The 23184-nt window shown below is 64.9% G+C and overlaps 1 protein-coding gene across 10 annotated transcripts in view; it reads left to right on the plus strand.

Annotated features, from left to right (window-relative positions):
• FBRSL1 (fibrosin like 1) overlaps positions 1–23184 on the plus strand; it is a 79949-nt gene that overhangs the window by 54174 nt on the left and 2591 nt on the right. The window contains exons 6-19 of one of the 10 annotated variants that reach the window (XM_080821275.1): positions 12397–12442; positions 14955–15273; positions 15372–15592; positions 16327–16395; positions 16563–16777; positions 17619–17669; positions 17849–17944; positions 18526–18594; positions 18735–18764; positions 18946–19017; positions 20079–20211; positions 22350–22427; positions 22631–22714; positions 22936–23134. In XM_080821275.1, the coding sequence (XP_080677401.1) occupies positions 12397–12442; positions 14955–15273; positions 15372–15592; positions 16327–16395; positions 16563–16777; positions 17619–17669; positions 17849–17944; positions 18526–18594; positions 18735–18764; positions 18946–19017; positions 20079–20211; positions 22350–22427; positions 22631–22714; positions 22936–23134 (1682 nt within the window). Of the gene's footprint in view, positions 1–12396; positions 12443–14954; positions 15274–15371; positions 15593–16326; positions 16488–16562; positions 16778–17618; positions 17670–17848; positions 17945–18525; positions 18595–18734; positions 18765–18945; positions 19018–20078; positions 20212–22349; positions 22428–22630; positions 22715–22935; positions 23135–23184 lie in introns of all 10 variants that reach the window. The other 9 variants (XM_080821279.1, XM_080821278.1, XM_080821280.1 and 6 more) reach the window with 9 other exon arrangements.

Genomic DNA, 23184 nt, shown 5'->3' on the forward strand with positions numbered 1-23184 from the left:
GGCGGCCGGTGCTGCCAGAAGGCGGGGGAGACCGGCAGCCAGATGGCCCCTCCGCAAGGCTGCGGTTGGTGTCTAACTGCTTTTTTATTGGAAAAATATGGGGTGAAAAATTGTGTGGGGCTCATTAGGCAGCCTCCTGGGCCTGTACTGGCTGCCGTCTGCCCCAGTGGCCCGGCCAGGTGGCCGCTTGGCTAGTGCTCCTCGCTGCCCGTGGCCGCAGCGCTCCCTCAAGGGACGTCTGGCTGGCTGGCCCGTCTGTCAGGGCCTCTGCCAGCTCAGAGCTGCGGCCAGCCAGGAGGGGCCGGGGTCCCCTGGGGCACCAGCACACTCCCACGGCCGGCCCACAGCCTCTGGGCTTCACTTTGCTCTCTGCTAACTGCAGGCCCGAGGGGTGCCTGTGGCCTGGGGTGAGCCCCTAGGAAGCAGGTGGGGGGCCGCCTGAAATGAGGCGGGCGGCAGTCGCCCCTCCCCTTGGCCGCCCTTGCCCCGTCTGTGCCCTGTGTCTACACTGAACCCAGTCTGGCCCAGGCCCCTCAGTGCCTGACTGGGGGCCTCCCTGCACCTCTGTTTTCTCTCTGAAATGAGGCTCGTGAGGTCCTCCTCCTAGATCCCTGTGACCTGTGAGGAGGGGACGCAGTGGACCACACTCCCGGCCCTCTGGCCAGTAACCCTTCCGTTGCTGGACCGTGCTTGACCCCTCCTGGGTCAAGGAGGACTGATGCCAGGGCAGCGCCCAGTGTGTGTCCTGGGGGGCTGGGGCCTTGCCCCTCCGGCCGGGCACCCCACCCCTGCAGGAAGTCCTGCTGGCCGCGCAACTCCCTGCTCACAGTGGGCTTCCCCACGGGTCTCTCCTGGACCCACTCCTGGGAACACCTGCCTGGAAGTCTGCAGGAGGCACTCCTGTTCCCTCACCTGACGTCCTGTCTCTGCAGTTAAGGTGCTGTGGGGACAGCAGTGCAGGGAGCTCCTTAGAGGCACACAGAGCAGGCACAGGGAAAGCCCTATGGGCATGTGGGGGCAGTGCAGCTGGGCAGCCCTCTGAGCCATGCCCTTTGGGGATGCTGAGCCTAGAGTGCGCCTTCCCATGGGTCTGTCCGAGGCAGGGCCCGGGCTCTTTGCACGCCAAGGGCCCAGACAGGCACTGGGTGTGGCCGGTGGTCCCAGCGAGGACCACCAGCTCCCCTGGCTCCAGATGACCCTCCAGAGGGGTCTCTGTCCTGCAGCCTGTTCTGAGCAAGGCCCCCCGTGATAGGCCCCCCAAGACTGGAGGCCCCAGGGAGGGTCAGGCTGTGGCAGCCCCGCAGAGAGGGTACAGCCGGCCCCAGGTGCAGGGGCGGGGATGGGATGAGCACCTGCTGTGGCTTCAGACGGTCAAGTTTCATAGTTCTGGAGGTCGTGAGCCTGAGACAGGTGTCCCGGGGCCCAAACCAAGGTGTCAGCCTCACTGCTTCCTTCGGGAGGCTGCAGGGAGAACACGGTTGCCAACCTCGGCAGCTTCTGGGGCTCTGGGGCGTCTCCTCACAGCGTCTCTGACGCTGATCCTCTTCCTCCTTCTTGTAAGGACCCTTGTGGTTACATTGGACCTCCCGGGGCCCTCCAGGCTCACTACCTCCTGGCGAGCTCCGTCTCTATGTCTGTAAATCCCTGGGCCCCTTGGGTGACGGACGTATTCTTGGGTTCTGAGGGTTAGGACGTGGATGCCGTGGGGACCGCCATTCCCCCACCGTAGCGGAGGGCTAATGCCCGGGTCTCAGGCCATGGCACACGGCAGACAGTGCTTTCTAGGACCGGGGGCCCAGAAGAAGCAGGTCAGGGGAGGGGGGTGAGGGAGGCCAGAGTGCTCTGGACTGCAGGTGACCACCACTCGCCTCACCGGAGCCTGACTGAGACGGAGCCTGGGGACCGTGGGTTTCCCCTGTGCAGGGATCCTGCAGCTGTAGGGCGCTCAGGCTCCACTGAGCCAGGCCAGCCCCCCCCGACACTCGAGGGCATGTTCCCGTGGCCTTGCCTCAGTGGGTGCAAACAGAGCCCCAGCTGTGGCTGGCAGGGGCAGATGGACATGCTCCCCGGGGACAGGAAGTGGGGGGCTGCTGTATTCAGTAGAAAGCAGAGGTGCTGGGGCCACTCAGCCTGCGTGACCCTTTCCAGCTCCGTGACACCCCAGAAGATGTCGGGGCTGCCTGTCCCTCCTGTCCCCTAGCCTCTGGCCCTTCCAGAACTAGCTGAGCAGGACGTGGGGGTCGGGGTTTGGGGAAGCCCCCATGCCCACCCCCTGAAGGTTGTACCAGGCCTGACTGGGATGGGGGCTTACAGAGAGGCTGCCTTTCTGGTGGGCTGCTCCCCTCTGTGCCTGGAGGGGGTCACAGCCCCTCAGACCCCACCTGCCCGGCTGAGCTCACAGGCCTTGCTGGGCTGGGGGCCCCCAGGGCAGGTGGGAGCAGGCAAGAACCCCAGGGTCATTCGGGGCCAGGCATAGGCTGAGCACACATAAGCAAGCAGATGCAGGGAGAGCCTGGAGACAAGCGGGGTGGGTGGGGCAGGGGTCCTTGTGGGGTCGAGACACTCCACCCTGACCCCCAGGTACCAAGCCTCTCTCCCCACTCCACCAAAACTGAGTGCCTGCACAGCCAGCTGGCCCCTTGGAGGTCCCCCCAGCAGGACCTGGGGGACCGTCCCACTCCGTCCCGTCCCACCCCCGGAGGGGGAGAGCTGAAGAGCCAGGCCTGCCTGCCACCTCCATTAGAGCACCCACGTTAGGGGGACACACCTTCCCACCCCACACACGTGTTCACGCCCCACAGTGCTGTTATGTGCACATCTGCTCTGTGTGCGCACACATCCTTGAGAGAGAAGAGGAGGCAGGGGGAGAGAGGGAGGGCAGGGAGAGAGCATCCCGGACAGGCTCCACACCCAGCACAGAGCTGGATGCAGGGCTTGAGGTCACGACCCTGAGACCAGAAATCAGGAGTCACCACCCAGGCAACCCAAGGTCCTTATCTTCGTCAGCGCTGCAGAGACCCTAACCCCAGTATGGGCACATTCTGAGGTTCCGGGGGGCATATCTCCTGGGGCCACCACTCACCCAGTGTGGCACGCTGCCCCGACCTGCTGGTGTCCACCTCCTGGACGTCACGAGCCACACGGCGGCCACGGCCACGGCGCTGAGGACTGCAGGTGGCCCCGGGTCTGCCTCCCGGGGGGCCAGCGGCCATCCGAGCCCTCTAGCTCAGCTGGGCGTCCTGGAGCTGCGGCTGCTCCGGTGCCGTCAGACCCTCCCTTGCAGGCTCGCAGCAGGGTTTTCTTGATTCTGTGAAATCCGCGTCTTGGGCAACCTCTGAACTCCCTCCTCACCCTGCTTTGCCCTAAATCTGCATTTCCCAGTCGGCGAGGAGGCCGCGTGGCCTGTTAGAGAAGGGTCTGACTTCACCCTGTCAGCTCACGAATGGGCCTTGGGGGTCTTTCTGGCTTCGCTTCCCTCCCAGCACCATGTGCCGGTTAGCAGGGACCCTCTCTGGACCTGCCCCCCACACCCCGGCCTCAACGGAGCCCGCCAGTCCACCCCCGTGGGGACCTTCCGTGCTAGGCCAGGAGAACGGGGGCCGGTCCCGGGCTGGGCAGTGAGGGACGGGAGGGCACTCAGGCCCGACACCCTGGCCCTCTCCTCTCCCCGAGACCCCTGAGACCCCCAGCCACACTGCCTTCCCCCAACAGGGCTCTATCCTTGGTCTCAGCAGGTGTTCCGGTCCTTCCTCATCTGCGGATGCTGCCTCCACTTACCCCAGAGAGGCAGCCTGGGTAGGGGGGCACCTCCCCCGGTGCTCCCTGGGGTGACAGACGGAGCTACCACGTTGAGTGTGTGTCCCCCTGGGAAGCCCCTGTGCTCCCTGGCCACTGCCTGTTTGGCTCCGGATTTTGCACCTTGTCAGTCTTACATGTCACAGCTGCTGGCCTTTGTAAACAGAGACAGCCATGCCTTGGGCTCCCCCAGCTGGAGGGGGACGCAGCGCCTGCAGGCAGCCTTGAGAACCATGTTTGACACAAAGACAGACTTCCCCTGGGGTCTGGGGCTGCGGTGGGCGGGCCACATGGGCAGTGGGGCTGGGCAGGGGCCGCTCCCCCAGGACGACGCGTCTCCAGGAGCCTGCTGCCCGCGCTTGGACTGGCCCAGCAGAAGCACGCGGCCCCACCCCCCGTTGGCTGTGCCAGGGGTAGGGTCTCCAGCCCGCTGGGGGAGAGTGGGTACAGCCTGGCCACCAGTCGGGGTCTCTCCTCTGGAAGAGGCACAGCAGAACGCACCCGGGGGGGGGGCCCAGAGGGTGCAGAGCTCGGTTAGTGAGGAGCACCCGACTTGGCGTACATCAGTCCCCGAGACGGTGGGACCTGCCCAGGGTCATGAAGAAAGGACAGAGCTGGGATTCCACCTGGCCCTGTGTCCACGGTCTTCCCCTCCCCCTGTTCCTTCCCTGCAGGCCCCTCTAGGCCTCAGCCTCAAGCCCATGGCGGGCAAGAGTGAGAGCAGGGCCCCACAGAGGCCCCTGGCCCACCTCCCTCTGCAGAGCTCCCGGTTCCTGTCACCACTGCCCCCTGCCACTCTACTGGAACAGCCCCATCTCCTCCACAGGACAGGCCCCGCCACCATGCTGCCTGGCTTGTCCCAGTAGCTCCCAGCTAGGCCCACTGCTCCCCACCCCCCACCCCAGCCTTATAGTGGGTCAGACAGAGGGTCTTCAAGAGGCTCTCTCTTTCCTGCCCAAACCTGGACCCGCTTCCTCTTGCTCAACACAAACAGCCAAGCTCGCTCGAGGCCCTGCCAGGTTGCTCCTGCCTCAGGACCTTTGCACTGGCAGTTAGCCGTCCAGGAAAAGCTCTTCCCCAGAGTTGCCCTCACCTTGGTCCTGCCCAGAGGCCCCGGGTTGGAAGAGCTTCCCTGCCGCCGCTCGGAGCAGCACACCATGCCCGTCCCCATTGCTGTTCCCCCCACCCCATTTGCACTCGTCTCGCCTGTTTCCCCATGTGTTTGTCGGCAGCTCCCATGAGGCCATAAGCACAACCCAGGCCTGCTGATGGGCATTTGTATGCTGACGTGCTGAGAGCAGCCTGCTGTGCCCCCTGGGCCCCAAGTTCTGCACTCCATCCCCTTGCTGGAGTCCTGGATACAGACATGGGGTGTTCTTGGGGCTGCTGTGGCCACTGCCACGAACCTGGAGGCCGCAGACAACACAGACTGGTTATCTCACAGTCGTGGTTTCCACTGGCTTGAGTCAGGGTGGGGCCAAGCTGTCCCTCCCGGGCTCCAGGGGAGAATCGGTTCCTTGCCTCTTCCAGCTCCCAAAGACGCCCACATTCCTAGCGCCTGGCCCTTTCCATGTCCAGAGCCAGCAGGGTGGCGTCTTCCCATCTCCTTCCACTGGTAAGGACCCTGTGGTTACGCTGCCCCCTCCCCCAATCACCTGCCCATCACAAAGACAGCTGGTTAGCAACCTGAATTCCAGTCTGCCATGGAGGGTGACCACTCACAGACTCCTGGGATTGGAGCATGACATCGTTCAGGGCTCTTTGGCTGCTGAACAGAGAGAACCAGGTTGGGACACCCCCCCTGCATGGACCCCTTTCCCCTTTGCTGCCCGAGGCCTTGGAGCCAGGGTGTGTGCGGAGCTCATAACCCTGTGGGGTGCGGTGCGGCGGGTGAGGGGGCCGGTAGACACTCGCCTGTGAGGCAGAGACTCCTCCCCAGCCCCATTTTCCCCAGTAGCTCTGGCCTCTGCTGCCTTCCCTGAGGAAGAGCATGTCCTGGCCGAGCCCATAGAAACCAGTCATACTGCTGGGGTTCAAATCCCAGCTCTGCCGCAGAGCAGCTGCATGGGCCCGGGTGGGTCACTTCCTGTCTCTGCTTCTGCTTTCTGATCAACACAGTGGGGGTGACAGGGTGTCCTCAAAGGACGGAGGCACGAGGGCCCGACGATTTCAGTTACAGGGCATACTGTGGCGTTCGACAGCAGCTAGTGTCTGCTGTCTGTGGCAGGAGACAGCAGAACTTGGGGGAATGGCGTTCATTGGCCAGGAGAAGGGAGTACAGAGATTTGAAAAATAATTCGAGCAGGACAAAAGGACTTAAGGTCCCCACCGCGAGTGGCACCATTAGCCGTTTCTTCTGGACCCTTGGAGATTACCGTGTCCTCTGCAAATGTGTCCATTCGTGCATGGGAATCCTGGGGCTGGTCCGCTCGGCTCTCTTGGGGTAGCTACGCAGCAGGCTCCCCCAGTGTGGACCCGGCCACAGATTCTCACAGCCTGGAGCAGGTGTTTGCAGGTTCTGACCTGGGCTTCTAAGCCAGGGGTCCCTGGACGCCCCCACCAGAGCTCACCTCCTGGTGCCCCCCGAGCGTGTGTTCTGTGTGGGTTGTCCCACAGCTCGTTTCATGATGGGAAGCTGTACTGCTGGCGTCCTGGGACCCCTGCCTGTGCGCTCTGGAATGGAGAGGCCCGCCGCTGGCGCTGCGCCCGGGGACTGTCGCGGTGCCTGGCTCAGTGTCCGCACGTGCGGGCGTCTGCAAGCGGCGATGGTTCTCCCGGGTCTGCAGGGGGCTTCCCCCCGCCGAGCAGCCTGGAGGCCCCGGCGGCCCGTGCCCGGCAGTCGCCGTTTCCGCTCCCAGTGACTGATAGACCCTTCCCCGCTGTGCGCTCCCGTTTCGCAGACGGTGAAACCGAGCCCCGGGAGGGCGGAGCTTACACCGTGCGGACGTACGAGCGCTGTCGCTCTTTCCTCGCCGCTCAGTGGCTCAGTTTCCCCCTCTGTAAACCGGACTTAGGAGCCGTGCATAGCTTGTTGCGAATCGGAGGGGGTCGGGCCCTCAAAGCGCTCAGCACAGCGGGTGCTGCGGCCGCTGGCCTCGCGGCGGGCAGGGAACGTCCAGGCTCCGACCGGCGCGCGGCCCGGCGCGGGCAGATCCGCGCCTCGGGGCTGGATTAGTCGGGCCTGCCCGCGCCCCGCCCCCGCCCCGCCCGCCCGCGCTCTCGCCGCCGCCTGCGCGCCCGCCAGCAGTGCGCCCGCCGCCGCCGCCGCCCTCTCCGGCCCTCGCCGCGCCCGACGGCGCCGGGGGCCCCGCGCACCGCCAGAGCCGCCCAGAGCTCTCCGAGCCCGTGCGCCCGGCATGCGCGTCCCTGGCCCGGGCTCCGGCTAGGCAGGGCGCGCCGGGAGAAGGGCCACCTCGACGGCCGGAGGTGGCGGGGGCCCGCGCTCCGCCGCCCGCGTCCATGCCGCCCGGCCCCGGCCCGAGGACGAGCGGCAGTTGCCTGCAGAGCGCGTCAGACCCGGGGCGCCCGCGCGGTGAGTGCGCGCTGGTGGCTCCGGGGAGGGATTCGGGACTTCGGGGGCCGGGGACAAGACAGCAACCGTCCCCTCCAGAGGAGCGGGGCTCAGGAGAGGCCCCCGGCGCTCTGCCCACCCCGTCTCTCCCGGGAGCCAGGCGCGCGGAGACCCCGTGTCTCCGGCTGCGTCCGCGCGGCCCACGTGGCGGCCGGCGGGCGGGGGTGCATCCCTGCGGAGGGTCCCGGGCCTTGGCGGGGGCACTGGGGGGCCCGCGGCAGAGGCGGGGCCGGGCGTCGTGGGGGACGCGCGCTTTTGTTTGTGCCCCGGCGGGGGCTCGGCCACCGCGGTTCCCGGCGCCCTCCGCGCTCACCTGCCCGGAGTTGGAGTTCTTTGTCTGGGGCGGGGCGCGGCGGGCGGAGGCTGTGCCGCGTGTCTGAGCGGAGGCTACCCCGCGGGTCGGGTCCTCGAAGACAAAGCGCGCCGTGACCCCCGCCAGCGGCCGGGATTGTGCACCCCAGGGGCGTTAGGGCCGGTCGTGACACACTCCCTACCGGGCGTGCCCTCTCCACCGAGACCGTGAACCTGCAGCCCCGGCCCCTCCCACCTGTATTTTCGCCCGGAGTGACCCCTTTCTTCCGTTCCCACGCTGGCTCAGTGCCAGGTTTAGAGACGCTGTGGCTGCCTGGGTCACATCCCAGTAGATGGTCTTCGGGAAGTTATTTGCACAGGTCTGGTGACTGCCCTGGGGCTGCCCACCCGCCTTGGTCAGCTGGCCAGCTCCGGACCCCTCCCCCTGGAAGAGAAGGAGCGGAGGGACTGTACTGGGCGCCCTCCAGAAGGAGCGCCTCTTTGCGTGCCCTGGGAAAGGGGCTGGCACGCGGTGGCCTGAAGCAGTCTGGGGGTGCCTGCCCCGTCTGTTCAGAACCTTACCAGATGGGTATGGCTGCGCCTGGCCAGATGTCCAGGCCTCTCACTGTGGTCCAGGAACCTGCTGGGCCCCTTCCCAGGACCCCTGCAGGGACTCAGATCCCTCAACCTCCCCAAGCAAACTTTAACTTGGGCCCTCTGTGGCACCGGGGGTGGTGGGGACCGCATGGACCTGGGAAAGTGCCTTCCCTCCTGCCTTTGCCAGGGTGGCATCCAGGTGGGGGGTAGTGGTGAAGACACTTCCCCCCACCCTCTCCACTGTTCCCCTTGAATTTCCAAGTGCCTGGGGCGCCACCTCCTGGCCCCTGCTCAAGCCCCCGGCTTTGAACTAAACCAGCCTGGCCTTAGGTGAACTTGCCCCCCATCCCCCAGGCCGGGACTAGGAGAAGTTGTGCTGGACAGAACACATGAATTGTCTAAGTGCTGCTTCTCCGCGTTCCTTTCTGATATCACCTTGTTCAGATGGGAATGCCTGTGCCAGAACAGGGGGCTCGAACGTGATTGGGGCTTGGGAACACCACCTCCCACCTGCTTCCCTTTACCAGCCCAGACCCCTCTTGGATGGTGATGGCAGCTGGGGTTTTGAGCTCGGTTGGTTTGCTCTGCCTAGAGATAAGGAGCCCTCTGGCAGTGGCTCTGAGCTGGGGACCCCGGAGGCTGCTCGCGCAGTTAGCGCCGTCCCTGCGGCGCAGAGGGCCTGTCATCGCAGCCGATGATGAAGGCCTCAGGGGGCCGCCTCGTTAGAGGAGGCTGCAGGGCACACAGCTCCTCTCATCTGTGGCAGCACCCACGCGCGTCCAGCTGAGCAAGAAAAGACCTTCAGACCAGGCACCAGGGCCCTGGTACGGGGGTGGGGGAGGGGGTCAGGGTCAGGAGCCACGTGGGCCTCACGCAGCCTTGCAGGATGGGGGGAAAGACTGCAGTTGGGGGCACTGGGAAGACGCTGGAGCGCTTGAGTGGGGGGTGACCTGTTCTGATTTGGGTTTAAGAGAGACTCTGGGCTTCCTGGGGAATTCATCTGTGGGCATGTTAATGAGCCCAGGTAATGACAATCACAACAGAGCTATCAGGGGCGCCGCCATGTGGTCCTGGGGTTATGGTGAGGGTCCAATCCAGGAAGGACTGGGGTCCCTGGACAGGCCCTTGGGGGGGTGACCCATGCGCCATCAGGCGTGGGGGTGCAGTGGCCATTGCTTTGGGCAGATTCAGGGCTGTGCTGCCGTAGAGCGGACAGGCATGAGCTGTCCTCGTCGTGGTCCCAGGGCATCATCACTTTGCAGACAGACCGGGGGCCCAGCTGTGTCTGGAACCGGAGGCTGGGCTGCAGCGCCCCCTCCCCCTCCGGGGCTGACAGCCCGCCCCACCCTGCCCGTGCAGACCCCCAGCTCGGGCGTGAGGTGGTGGATTCAGGGACTCTGACAAGCACTACTCACCATGTAGGATGTACCGGGAAGAACAAACTGGCAAGGAAAACTTGGGAGAGAAGAGGTCACGGCCGTGGCGGCCCTGTGTGGGAGTGCAGCGTGTCCCACCCAGCCGGTCGTGAGTGAGGAGGTGACACACAGCCTCCGCGGTCTGGCAGGCCAGGCAGGAAGGGCCCCTCCATGCACCAGTGGCCGTGCTCCGTCAGACACGGGGGAGAGCGGAGTCTGTGCAGCCCTCTTCCCCGCCCGGAGCCTCCCGCGTCTGAGGCCCGCCGTGGGCCTTGCTCCTTCCCCGGCCTTCACGAGTGCTCTGCGCTCACTCAGCGTGAGGAGCCTCCCTTCCGCGGCCTGGCCCCTGGGGCACTGGGCTGTGGTTTGGGGGCTGCATTACCTCCCTCTTCTCTTCCCGGTCCCGGCTTTGGGGACATGAGTAGAAAGGACTGACCCCATTCCGGTGTGACTGTGAAGTAGCCCAGCGACAGGCCTGCATCTGTGGCTCTGTGTTTGACATCCCGGGTCGGTCTGACTCGACAGAAGGAGCGGCTTCCCCTGTTCCTGGCCGCCGGCTCCCATCACACGCCCTTCGCTTCCGCCCCGAGGAGCAGCATCCCGCCTGGGACACGCACGGGCCCGGGGCTGCCCCTGGGTGGGGAGCGCATCTTGTAACCGACTCCCCTGCCCCATAACTGCCCCATTCAGTAAGACACGCGTGTTTCAAGTGTGCGGCGTGAGGCACTGTGACCAACATGTATGACTGCCTCCGCCCCCACGGTCCGAGAATGCTTTCATCGCCCTGGAAAGCTCCCTCGTGTTTTCTTTGGATTTGGTATTTATTGTGTAAGATCCACATAACAGAACTCAGCATCTGGACCGTCTCTGCGGGCACGTGAAGAGCCATTAAGCACGTTCACCCTGCTGTGTGGCTGCCACCTCCAGAACTCTTCCCTGGAAAAGCGACGCCGTCCCTACTGAACCCAGCTCCCCCGCTCCAGCCCCGGTGCCCCATCTACTCTGAGTCTGTCTCCTCAGATAAGTGGGATCCCCCAGTGTTTGTCCTTCTGCTTCTGGCCTCGTGCTGCGCACCACGTCCTCAAGGGCCTTCCAGGTCGCAGCAGTCAGGATTTCTTTCCTCTCTGAGGCCGGGCAGCATGGCATTGTCCTCTGGACCGTTCTGATGCTCCTACACCTGCCGGTGGACGCGGGCCCCTCCCCCTGCCGGCTGCCGGGAATAGCGCCGCTGGGTCTGGCCGCACAGATACCGGCTGCGGACTCCGCTTCCAGTCTGGGGGAGCGTGTGCCCAGGAGTGGGACTGCTGTTCCCCGTATTTCCACACTGAGCCCTGTGAGGACCCCCGGGACCCCTGCCCACAGCGGCTGCACCTCTTACCTTGCGGCCAACGGTGCCCGAGGGCCCTGGCTTCTCTGTGCCCTTGCCGGCATCTGCCGCTGTCCGGCTTCGGTGGTGGCTGAGTCTTTGCACTGTTTGCTGCGCGCCCCCCGCCCCACCGCCCCATGCCAGCCACTGGCCACTCTCTCCACTGAGAAGTCCAGCAGTAGGGCCTCTGCACACATGAGAGGCAGTGGTCCCAGGGCCAGGGGACGTGATGGCTGAAGAACTCATGGTTTCATTTTGGGGTGATGAAAACGTCCTAAGCCTGGCCAAGATGACAGTTGCTCACAGCTGCAAAGACCCTAAAACCACAGAATCTTACACCTTCGACAGGTGAATTGTGCAGCATATGAGTTCGAGCTCAGGGAAGCTGGTTTTTTTTTTTTGTTTTTTTTTTTTGTCAGAGAGAGCGCGCATGCGCACAAGCAGGCAGATAGACCGGCAGAGGCAGGGGAAAAAGCCGACCTCCTGCTGAGCAAGGAGCCCGATGTGGGACTCGATCCCAGGACCCTGGGATCATGACCTGAGCTGAAGGCAGCAGCTTAAGCGACTGAGCCACCCAGACGTCCCAGGAAGCTGTTTTTTAAAATGTCAATTAGTGGGGCTCCTGGCTGACTCAGTTGGTGGAGCGTAGGACTGTTGATTTGGGGGTTATGAGTTCGAGCCTCACATTGGGTGTAGAGATTACTTAAAAATAAAATCTTGGGGGAAAAAAATCAACTAGCAAAGAAAAAGTCTACTCAGGGCAGTTTCAGGGAGCTCCTTCCCATGAGCTGCGGCAGGGTCCTCCATGCAGGGCCACATCCTCACCCTGACAGTCCACCGTCTTGTGTGCATGTGGGCGTCTCCCCAGGAGAGAGGCTGGTGAGGGGGAGGGTCCATGAGGAACCACCGAGAGCAGACGCTCTGCTGTGGACGCTGCACCTCGTCCTAGCCGTGGTACCCAGACGTGTGACTCGGACCAGACTTGGAGGGGCCGTCCCACCACCTGTTCAGTCCCAAGCTCTGCTCCGTCTTCCAGCACCGGGCCCAGTGGGTCCTTGGGTTCCTGGGGCTGGTCCCGCCGAGGTGCCCCTGAGTTCCCAAGTCCCAGCCCCTCACTGGCAGGGTCACACTGAACAGTCACGTCTCTGTTGAGCATCCTCGATTCCAGTTGTGGGTTGAGGGACCTGTGTGCCCACCCGTTTGGCAGTTGTGGGCACAGGAGGACACATTTGCCAGGCCAGGCAGCCCTGGCATGCACAAAACCCATCCAGACCTATGTCCGGGGGGGCAGGGTAAGAGCCAAGTTCACCCCTGAGCCCTTCGTCCCCTCTGGTTTCTGACCCCCCCTCTCTGTCTTCCAGGCATCTGTGGGCTCCGAGAAGCTCTTTGCCCCGGCAGCCGATAAAGGTAAGCATGTTCCTTGGCCTCACCTCCTAGTCGCTAGGAAAGGATAGGACTCATTCCAGAAACTATCCTGGGAAGGGACAGCAAGCCTTTTGCGGCAAGAGAGTGGGCTCCAGATCAGGCTCAATCATGGGTCGGCTTTTGGATGCAGAGCCTGAGGCGGGAGTTATGTGCTATGATTTTCAGCCCCCCACCAAAAGCTACAAGGAAAGCAGAAGTCAGGAGCAGGGCCAGCACTGGAGCAGTGGTTCCCAAAGTGGGGTTCCTGCCCCTTCACTGGGACTGGTAGCAAGGCATGTTCCCAGACCCTCCCTAGGCTCATGGGGTCAGGCGCTCTGGGGACAACTGGCAGCTTGTGGTTTGGCACCTGCTACACCCACGGTGTAGGCTGGCTGCCAGGGCCACCACTACATACACGGCTAATGTTGCCATGAAAGGACTAGATCCCTGCACAGCAGCCCCACCCCCTGGCCGATGGCCCCCACGTGGGTGGGGTGGCATAGGCACAGAGTGCCAGAAAGCTCTCCTAGCCAGCACTGCTCTAGAGAGTGAGTTTCCCAGCATCCAACCTGCCTACCAGTGTCCCTGGACCCAGCACAGAGAAGGGGCCCTTTCGCTTGGAAGGCTCCATCTAGATGGGACTAGACGCAACAGGCTTTGCAGCACAGAAGCATGGGGGCCCGCAGTGGCTTAGGAACAGGGTATGGTCTCCTCATGATTCAGGTGGGGAAGCCTCGTCCTCAGATCAAAGCATTTCAGCAAAGCATGCACATGCCAGACAGAATCAGGGTAGGGGAGAGCAGACAGGTCCTGGGAGGCAGGCACACTCTGCCGGCATTGACCCAGAGCGGAACACAGAACTAGGGTGTTTTCAACCAATAATCACAAACTGGGCAGCTAAAAATAGACGGACACTTACCCCCTCAACAGTCCGGAGAACAGAAGTCTGAGCTGAAGGTGTTGGCAAGGCCACACTCCAAAAACTCCTGGGGAGGTTCCTTCCTTCCTCTTCACTCCTGAGTGTCGCTGGACTCAGAGCCATGTTCCTCCTACCTCCCGTGGCCTTTTGTCTTAGAAGAATGCCCGTCACTGGGTTTAGGGCCCACCCTGTTCCAGACTGGTGTCATCTCAAAATTCTTAGCTTGATGACATCTGCAAAGACCCTTTTTCCAAATTAGGTGACATTCACAGGTGCTAGGGATTACGGTTCAGACATGGCTTCTTGGCACAGCTCAGCCCACTTCGCTGTCCACTCATGTGCGCGGGCAGAGCTCAAGAAACCAGTCAGGGCTCTGCAGTGCCCAGAGAGGGTCCCAGCAGGGGTGATTACTGGTAGTGCTCCTGCTTCCCCGGTGAGGGGAGATGCTGCAGGTGGGCTGGGGCACTGGCGGCACCCCAGCTCTGCCGAGCCCACACCTGCCTTTCTCTGTCCTTGGGGCTGCGCTTCCTCCGAGAGGGGCTGGCACAAAGATGGAAGAGAGGCAGGAAGGAGGTCGGAGTGCCAGGCCAGCTCCCCTTGGCGGCTGTGAGCAAGTGGGTGGAGACGGTGCTGTGATCCGTCAGTCCCCGTTCTCATGGTGGTGCTGGCGGCCTCCTCCCTAGCTCCGTCCCTGAGCAATCAGATGCAGGCTGGTGGCTGCAGTGGGAAACGTCACCCTAGAGGAGGCAGAAGGAGCCATATCCTGCCGCCACCTGTTTCTGCCGGGGGAGGAGACTTCCCAGAGGTTCAGCGGAGTCCTCTGGGTCTCGCCGGCCCCGTCCCACAGCCGTGCAGCTGCAGGCTTTTCGCTCCACTCAGCATGGCAAGTGCCTGCTTGGGCCCCAGGAGGAAGTGAAATCCGCCAGCAGCCCACCCAGGGTGACCGCAGTCAGGAACCTGGATTCCCACTCCTGGGAAACTCCAGACAAAGCTTCCTCTGGCCTGGACGTGCGCCCGCTGCCTAGACACTGCTTGGAAAGGAGGGTTTGGAATGATAGGTCAGAGAGTGAGCACACACAGCTCCAAGGGGACCAGTGTCAGATGGATCTGCCTGGACGGTGGGTGTTGGCGGGGCGGGTACAATGACCACTTGGATGTCCGCCGGGTGGGGGAGCAGCAACTTCCTCCCACCCGGTCCCAGTGAGGCCAGTCCTCTGGAGAGCCAGCCCCCCAGATCATGGGCCCAAAGATGGCTCAGGCCGTGGGTGACCTGGGTGGCTTCAGAAAGAAAGCCACCAGCGCGCGTGTTGCTCAGTGGCAAGGGCGACAGGTGAAGGTGTGGCCAAGGCGGGTCGCAGTGGCTGGAAGGGCCTGTCCACGCAGGCCACGGGTTCGGAGCCACTGCCCTGCTAGGGCGGAGTCCGCTGCCCTTGGTTTCCCTCCCGGAAAGTGGAGTCGCTGCAGGCTCTCTGGGCCCCAGCCCTGGCCCCTGTGGACTGGGCGGTGGCGGGGGGTGGGGGGGGCTCAGTCCTGGCCGCGACCTCGCTGCTACTGTCCCTGAGTCAGGCCCAGCTCACTCCGGCCCTCTCTCCGCAGGCCCCACGCTGGGCGAGGAGGCTGAGGCCAAGGCCGGGGCGCCGCCCAAAGTCTCGGGCCTGGAGCGCAGCCGCGAGCTGAGCGCCGAGCCGCCCTTCCTGCCCACGGTGCGCAGCCCCGCGCCCTCCGCCGGCCCCGCGCCAGGCGCCCCGGCCAGCCCGCCGGTCAAGAAGGAAGCCCCCGCCCTGCCCCGCCTCACCCCGCAGCCGCCGCCCGTGCCCCCGCAGCCCCGCGCCCCGCTCCCGACGCACGTGCCTCTGCCCCTGGGCGCCTTCGCCGGCCACGGCCAGGCTGCGCACAACGGCCTGCACAGCCTCAGGTGGGAGGGGAGGGGCGGGGCCTGCGAGCCGCGGGGGCGGGCGGGGGCGGGGCCGCGCGGACGCCCCGCCCCCGGGCGCTGACCCCCGCTCCCCGCAGCAGGAGCAGCAGCGCCAGCAGCAGCGCCAGCCTCGGGCTCGCGAAGCACGCGTCCCTGTCGCCTCTCGGGCCGGGCCCCCACCTGTCTACCTCACACTTGGCGCTCCGCTCGCAGGCCCAGCACCAGCACCACGCGGCGGCCATGTTCGCTGCCCCCCCGACACTGCCCCCGCCCCCGGCGCTGCCGGCCAACAGCCTGGTCCTCCCAGGACACCCTGCCGGTAGGTACTGGCTAGGGCTGGGGTCACCGTCCCTCCACTCTGTGGTCCTCCCCTCTGGGCAGGTGGGAGGGACGTGGTCTACCCCGCGAAGGGGTGCGGGCACCTGAGGCAAAGCCTCCCCCACCTGCTCCCAGACCCCGGGGACTGATGGCAACCCCGCCTCGTCCCCCGCCCGCCCCAGGCTTCGTTTCCCAGGCGGGAGGTCCCACTGCCAGGTGCAGAGGAGGCTCCCTGCCTCCGCCTGGGTTGTGCACGTGCGTGCTGGCGCATGGGTGCCCCGTATGTGCCCACAGACACGCAGCCGTGTTCCCTGCTCTTTCCTGAGCCCTTGCCGGGCCTCGTGGAGCGGAGGGGGACGTGGAGCGTCTCCGTTGCAGACAAAGGCTTCCGGGGCCTGCTGTGACCCTTGCTGCCTCTCACCCCTAGTGTGTCTGGGAGGAGGGCCCTAGGCCCTTCGTGGGGGCGTGCGGAGCAGAGTCCTGGAGCAGGGGGTTTCCGGGCGAACGGCAGCAGCCTGGCTTCTCCCTCCCTGCTTGGTTCTGGCAGGTGCCCCTTCAAGGCCGAGTGTGGGGTCATTGAAGATTTCTCCCAGGGGTCTTGTCTCCAACTTCTTTGTAAAATCCTGAGCAGCCCAACGCAGGTGCGGGCAGCCCTGTGCCCTGGGATGGGACCAGGACGCTGGGCTGGGGGGACAGGGGGCACCGGGGGCTCACGGTGTTCTCTCTTGCCTTTAGATGCCAGCCTGTTGATCTCATTCAGCCAGCCAATCATGTATTGCCAGCCTCATTCGGGGATTCTGATTGGTACTTGGTCACAGGCTCCTCTCTTACCTCCACCCTGGGGCCCGCACGTAGCGAGCGGCCACCACGGCTTGGCCTGCCGAAACCAGTGCCAGGTGACTATCCGCCTCGCCCCGCCCGGAGCCCGCGGCCGACGTGCCTCTCCGTCTCTCTCTCTTTTTCTCTTGTAGATCACGAGCTGCTCAGGCAAGAGCTGAACGCGCGTTTTCTGGTCCAGAGCGCTGAGCGGCCCGGCGCCCCCCTGGGCCCGGGGGCTCTGCTGCGGGCGGAGTTCCACCAGCACCAACACACACACCAGCACACACACCAGCACCAACACACATTTGCCCCCTTCCCCGCGGGGCTGCCCCCGACGCCGCTCCTGCCACCCGCCGCACCCCCGCCGGTGCGTAGGCCCCCCCGTGCGGGCGGGCGGGCGGGCGGGACACACAGCAGGCACACGCAGACGCTCTCCGCACGCACGCCAGCCAACGCCGTCCCTTTCTGTCCGTCTGTCCATCTGGCCCCTCCTTCTGGTCCTTCCGTGGGTCCCATCGTGAGGTTCTCTGTCCTGGGCTTGGGCGGGTGCCCCACGTCTGCACACGGGTGACACAGCCTTGGGGCCAGTCTTAGCCACACAGGATTTTCAGCATCTCGGTCGGCAGCAGGACAGCAGGTCTGGAGACTGAGACAGGACTGAGGGGGGCGGGAAGCCAGGACTCCCTCCCATGGGCCCTAGGTCGTGGACCCCCATCTCTTAACCAACTGAGCCACCCAGGCGTCCCTGTGGACCCCCATCTCTTGAGCCATCTACCATGTGGGGCAGAGTCTCTCGCCAGGGCTTTGCTCTGTGAAGAGCCAGGCTGCTGGGGGCCTGGGTACATGTCACCGCCTGACCACCAGCCCTGGGCTCCATGCCCCCCGTGATGACAGCAGCATTCCCTCCCAGGCATCAGCCAGGACACTTGGATGGCACAGACGGGCCCCTTTGCACCTCCCGCCGTGGGACCATTAGAACAGGGAGGGGACCCACCCAGTCTGCGAGCTGGGCCCCAAGGGGCCAGTTCAGGGCATTGGGCCAGCGTCCTCAGGGACCCCAGGGGTCAGCTGGCTGCAGGCCACCAGCGGCAGGAAGCAGGACAGTTTTCTGGGCCTCCGCCTGGCCCAACAGGGCTGTGGGTGCTGGGCCCAGCGGAGGGTGTGGGATGGCTCGGGGAGGCCTCACTTTCTGCTTTTTTCTTTTCCAGTTTGATAAGTACGCACCCAAGCTGGACAGCCCCTACTTCCGACATTCCAACGTGAGTGTTCCTCTGTGGTCAGTGGGCTAGAGGTCATGGTTAAAGGGTGGGGCCGCGCCTGCCCAGAGGCCTTGTCAGGTTCCCTTCCACATAGCGCAGGGGCCAGGCCCAGCGTCCACACCCGGGATGTCCCTGCTCCCAGCCGGGGCCCTGGAACGCTCCCCCTCTTTTTCTTGCAGTTTTTCCCGTCCTTCTCTTCGGCCGTCCCCGGACTGCCCACCCTGCTCCCACACCCAGGCCCCTTTGGGTCCCTACAGGGTGCTTTTCAGCCCAAGGTACCAGCTGCGCCTGGGGTGGGACGGGGTTCAGGGCACATGGGAGCCCCACGGTGCAGTTGTGTGTGTTGTGATCCTGGTGTTGGTGCAAGCCAGCCATCCCGGGGGGATGTGGCTGTGCAGCCCCGCGGCCAGAGGGGGCTGGGGGCTCCCATACTCCCAGAGGGGCCTCAGCCGGACCCCCAGCCTAGGCAGTGGCCGGGGTCGGGGGGGACACCAGGGAGCAACGGTAGTCAGGTTTCGTGTGTCCTTGTTCCTCAGCTGGGCGTGCTGGAGGCTGGCGTGGGGGGCTTCGGGGCAGAGGGGAGGTCTTTGAGGGGTAGTCAGCGTGGGGCCATCTGCATCGCAGGAGGCTCCAGAGAGGACTGGGCCTGCTCCTCTCGTCCTCCCCCGAGCGGGGCTGCCTCAGCCCCCCACCCGGGCATGTCCTCATCCGGAGCGCCTTCCCACCGTTGCCGAAACCCTTGGGTGGAGGGTGTGGGAAGCCAGGCCCCCCGGGCGGCAGGGTGCAGGGCCCCCTGGGGTCCTCTGCCTGGGCCCCAGGCTCTGCAGCTCTGTCATATCCTGTTCTCTCCCTTCAGAGTTCAAACCCAATCGAGGTAACGGGCCGGGCCAGTGCTGTTCACACCCTCCTCCAGAAAGCCCCTGGGGTAGGTGGCCTCCCTGCCCACCCTTCCCTCCCTGGGGTCACCCAGCCGGCCCAGTCCCCCTCGTGGAGGGTGGTGGCAGCAGCAGCAGCAGGGCCGCCCGCAGAGCCGGGACCTCACCCTTCCCTCTCCATCGCTGACAGGTGTCCGACCCCTACCGGACCGCAGTCAGGGTGAGTGTGTGGCACATGCCTGTACATGTGTGCCTGTGTCCTTGGGAGGGAGGCTCGTGGCTGGGGAGGATGGCGGGGGCCTCACGGATGGCCCCAGGGGTGCCCAGGACAGCAGGAACCTGGGGAGGCAGCAGGAACGGGGCCCCCTGTGCGGCTGAGTGTGTGGCCCGCCCTGTCACAGAAACCTGGGAGGTGGTGTGCGGTGCACGTGCAGATCGCCTGGCAGATCTACCACCATCAGCAGAAGGTCAAGGTGAGCCCATCCCGCGTCCTGCTGGCCGGCAGGTGTCCCCATGCGCTGCTTGTGTTGGCACGCGGGGCAGGGATGGGGAGGAGTCCAGAGGGTGGGGGGTTGCCCAGGAGGCCCCCAGGCAGGGGTTTGGGAGGAGCTGACCCTATTTTGGTCCCACCAATATCATTTGAGGCGTCCACGTGACGATTCCTGCAAGCGTTTAGTGAGCACCTGTGGTGTGTGTCTGGGAGGGGCAGGTGGCCCAGGTGGGTCCCCAGGCCATAACCCAGACAACACAAGGAAGAGGCAGCCACAGGCACTCTCGGGACACGCTGCGGGCTGGGGATGCCAGGGAAGGGCAGGCAGAGGCAGGAGAGGCCCTTACCCACACCAGAAGAGGGGCAGCTGGGGCCCCAGCCCCTAACCCCCGTCCCCATAGGGTCCTGACCCCTCTGTTGGCATCTCGGGTCACACGCACCTCCGTGCATGGCTTTCAGAAGTCATCACGCCAACATGTACTGTGAGAGGTCCACAGGGTCTTAGGACAAAACACCGTGTGTTTCGCTCTGCGAATGTTTCAATGTTCGGGTGTAGCCCCGGGGGCGGCCCCCATGTGGGCTGGAGCACCCCAGTGCGAGGACAGGGCGCCCCAGAGGGTCTGCGCGCCCCCTTAGCCTCGTACGGCCGTCACAACGGAGCCGCAGGCGTGTTTGTTTTATGTAATAAACTTAAATGCTGGTAGTGAGGCCGGATTCAGTCACCGGGAGCTCGGAGCACATTCAAAACAACCTGAAGTGGCTATTTCAGTCCTGTTCTGCGAAATTGTAGCGCAGGGAGAGTTTTACCGACGGAAGCATGGTGTCTGTCTGAACCGAGGGGCTCTAGTGTAGACGCACAGCTCTCAGAGGCCGCAGGAGGCACGAGCCACCCCCTCTACGCGCCACACGTTGTCCTGACAGCACCTGGCTCTCCCAGGTCAGGACGAGGGTCTGGTTCTGCCCCAGCAGGAAGGAGGATGTTGCACGCCGGCAGCCGGTGGTGGGCAGGACGGGCGGGCCCTGGACGTGCTCTGTCCCTCTCAGCAGGTGCAGCTGGACCCCCATAAGCTGGAGGTGGGCGCCAAGCTGGACTTGTCTGGCAGACCCCCAGCCCCAGGCATGTTCGCCGGATTCCACTACCCGCAGGACCTGGCCCGGCCCCTCTTCTCTGGCTCGGGTAAGGCGCCCTGTCCAGAGCACAAGGAAGGGGGAGGTCCTGCCTGTTCCCTGGGCTGGTGCTCCAACAGGACAGTTCCAGACACATCCGCGGGTTTGTTTCTCCCACGATGCTGCTGGGGCAGTCCCAGTACCTGCCACCTCTGTGCCAGCACGTGTGATACCCCCCACCCCGGGCTCCCCCTCCACCCTGGAGCTCCGACCTCTCCTGTCTCCCCGCCCCCACCCAAGGTAGGGCAGGAGTCCCCCCCCCGTGTCTGGCCTGCCCCTCTCCCACTCTAGCCTCCCTCCCGGGAAGGGTTTTGGCACAGCTCCCCAAGAATCCACACGTCTGTCCGGCACCATCTTGCCATGCTGGGGCTCTGGGACCACCGCCAGGTTCAAGGATCACGGGGAGCCCTTCTAGGACTCAGCATAGGTTTACCCCCAGGGCTAAGATGCATCCCAGGGAAGGGACGTAGCAGAATGGGCGAAAGGGAGAGTCTTGTGACGGGAGGTCAGCAGGAAGCCAGGCGCAGGACTGCTGAGGGCTGGCCTGGGGAGGCCCAGGACGCACCCCATTTCCTCGGCAAGGAACCGAGACAACCCGCACCATGTGCCGTGCTGCCGGGACGCTCGCAGACCAGTCCGCAGGGTTCCAGCGGGGGGCGGTCCCATGGCTCCTCTGTCCGCACACACCCAAACCAGACTCCCAGAAGGAAAGCAGGCACCCCGCACGAACCCGTGTCTGTGCAAGTGAGTAAGGTTCACAAGACGCTGCTGTGCAAGGAAGCTGAGAGCCCGGGCCCCGAGTTCCCAGCCTCGCCCGCAGGTGCTCCCGAGGCCAGCCGTCCGGGCTTGCGGCATGAGCAGCACCCCCGTCTCTGGAGGGGCCCGCTCCTCCCCTCCCCAGCTGTCAGGACCAGGCGTCACCTTCTCAGCCCTCCCCGACCGCCCTCCTCCATGTGCACACACGCTCCCCCCGCCTGCAGCCCCCTTCGACCTGGCCGTGCACCCAGTAAGGTGGGCCCTGTTAGTGGGCTGGGCACTGCGTATGGACGAGACCACCCAGGCTGGCCTCAGACAGCATGACTTGGCCAGTCCCTGGCTTCAGTTCCTTGTGGGCCTCTGGATGGGGGTGTCCCTCAGAACGCAGAGGTCCCCCCATCTGGGCTTTAGTCCGTGGAGCCGGCAGGACGTGTTTCCACTGTGGGGCCCAGTGAGCTGTGGCAGCCCGGGATCCCCACCCTGCGGTGCCATCCACTCACCCGGACCGGGCCCCGCGGTCACCGACGCAGGTGGCCTGCCCTGCCTCCGGGCATCTCGTCCCACGGCAGGGCTCAGCCCTGCTCTGGCATGGCTGTTTCTCCCCATGTCTGTGCCGCTGCCCTTCCCGATTCCTCGAGCTGGAAGCCTGCTTGTCGGCTCTTTCTTGCGTGTGCTCTTAAAGCAGCATGGCCTCCTTGCACACGCAGGGACGCGTTTCCATTAGCGCCGGGCCAAGCTAGTTCTTCCTTGCGAAGTTTCCGTTTGATGACTTTGGCCTCTGAGTCCTTCGGGAGAGCAGCTGGTTGTGTGCTGGGGAGCCCGAGGAGATGGGCAACCGCGTGGGAGCGGCGGTGGGGCTGGCCGCGGACGCCAGTACAAGCATAAACTCTCCACTGCGGTGTCCCCCAAGCCGGGGACATTGGCGAGATGAACGTGGCCGCGTCACTGGTCTGCACCGGGAATCCTCCCTCTGCAGTGGCCGGCGTGTGTGGCCACTGGGCCGGACCCGGACCCCACAGCCCCTGCTCGGGGCCCAACTCGGCCGCCCTGGGGGTGCTGTCGGGCCAGGCTCCAGCCCAGCCAGGGCCAGGCTGTGTGATGACACCTGTGGGCTGTGGCTGGGGGACACCGCGGGAGGAGACACGCTCTCTTCAGCAACCCTTCAGTCACCAAGGTCGCTTCTTAGCTTCCTGCTGGATGTCCTGGGGCCAGTGTCTTTACACCTTGTCCTCTGGGGACCCCATTGCCTTCATCCCTCCCTTCTCCCCTCGTGAGCTTCCGGCAGGAGATGTAGACAAGCCCCCGGAGGGCGCTGGGGTGTCCCCGCTCTAGGAATGACCCACAAATAGGAGGCCCCAGGTCTATCAGGCTCCTGTCAACCTGCCCTCGTAGGTGCTGCCCATCCCACTGCCAGCCCGTTCGGACCCTCCGCGCATCCCAGCAGCTTCCTGACTGCCAGCCACCTGACAGGTGCGCTCTCCGGGCTCTGAAGTCTGACTGGGGGAGGAGGCAGGGGAGTGGGGAGGGCACCCTGAGAAACAGGACAGCCTCAGACTGTGTAGGGGCACCTGCCTTGCTCTGGGGTCACAGGAGAGGGTCTGGTGTTCACGTGAAGTCAGGAGGGAGCCCGGGCGGGAGCCGCGCTGAACCCTGAGCCCCGGTTGTCCCCACAGACCCTTTCAGCAGGCCAGGGACGTTCGGGGGCCTGGGGAGCCTGGGCAGCAGCGCCTTCGGGGGCCTGGGGAACCACACACTGAGTGAGTGACCACCGAGCCTGCTCTCTGCTCTCCCGCCGGCACGCGTGGGCTCCTGGAGTGGGTTTGGGCTGCACCCTGACCCTTGGCTGACTGTTACCCTCTGGCCACCTCCCTGGGATGCAGCAATGGTGTGCTTCTCCCCAGCAGCTGTGCGGTTCCGCGGGGCACTCTCACTAGGGGTGGGGATGCTGTCCTGGCCTCACGTTCCCACCCTTCTCTAGCTCAGGGCAGCGGCATCTTTGCCCCCAAGGAGAGCTCCGCACTGCATGGCCTGCCCAGCCCCCATGAGGCCTGGAACCGACTGCACCGAGCGCCACCCTCCTTTCCCACACCACCCCCATGGCCTAAGCCTGTGGACCCTGATCGGGTCTCAGCCCTGACCAATCACGACCGAGAGCCGGACAAGGGCAGGGAGGAGCGGTGAGTGGCACCGGCCTCAGTTTTGTGTGGAGATCCCCCTTGCTGTACCC

This window comes from Martes martes, assembly GCF_963455335.1.
Source record: "Martes martes genome assembly, chromosome: 13".
NCBI lineage: Eukaryota > Metazoa > Chordata > Mammalia > Carnivora > Mustelidae > Martes > Martes martes.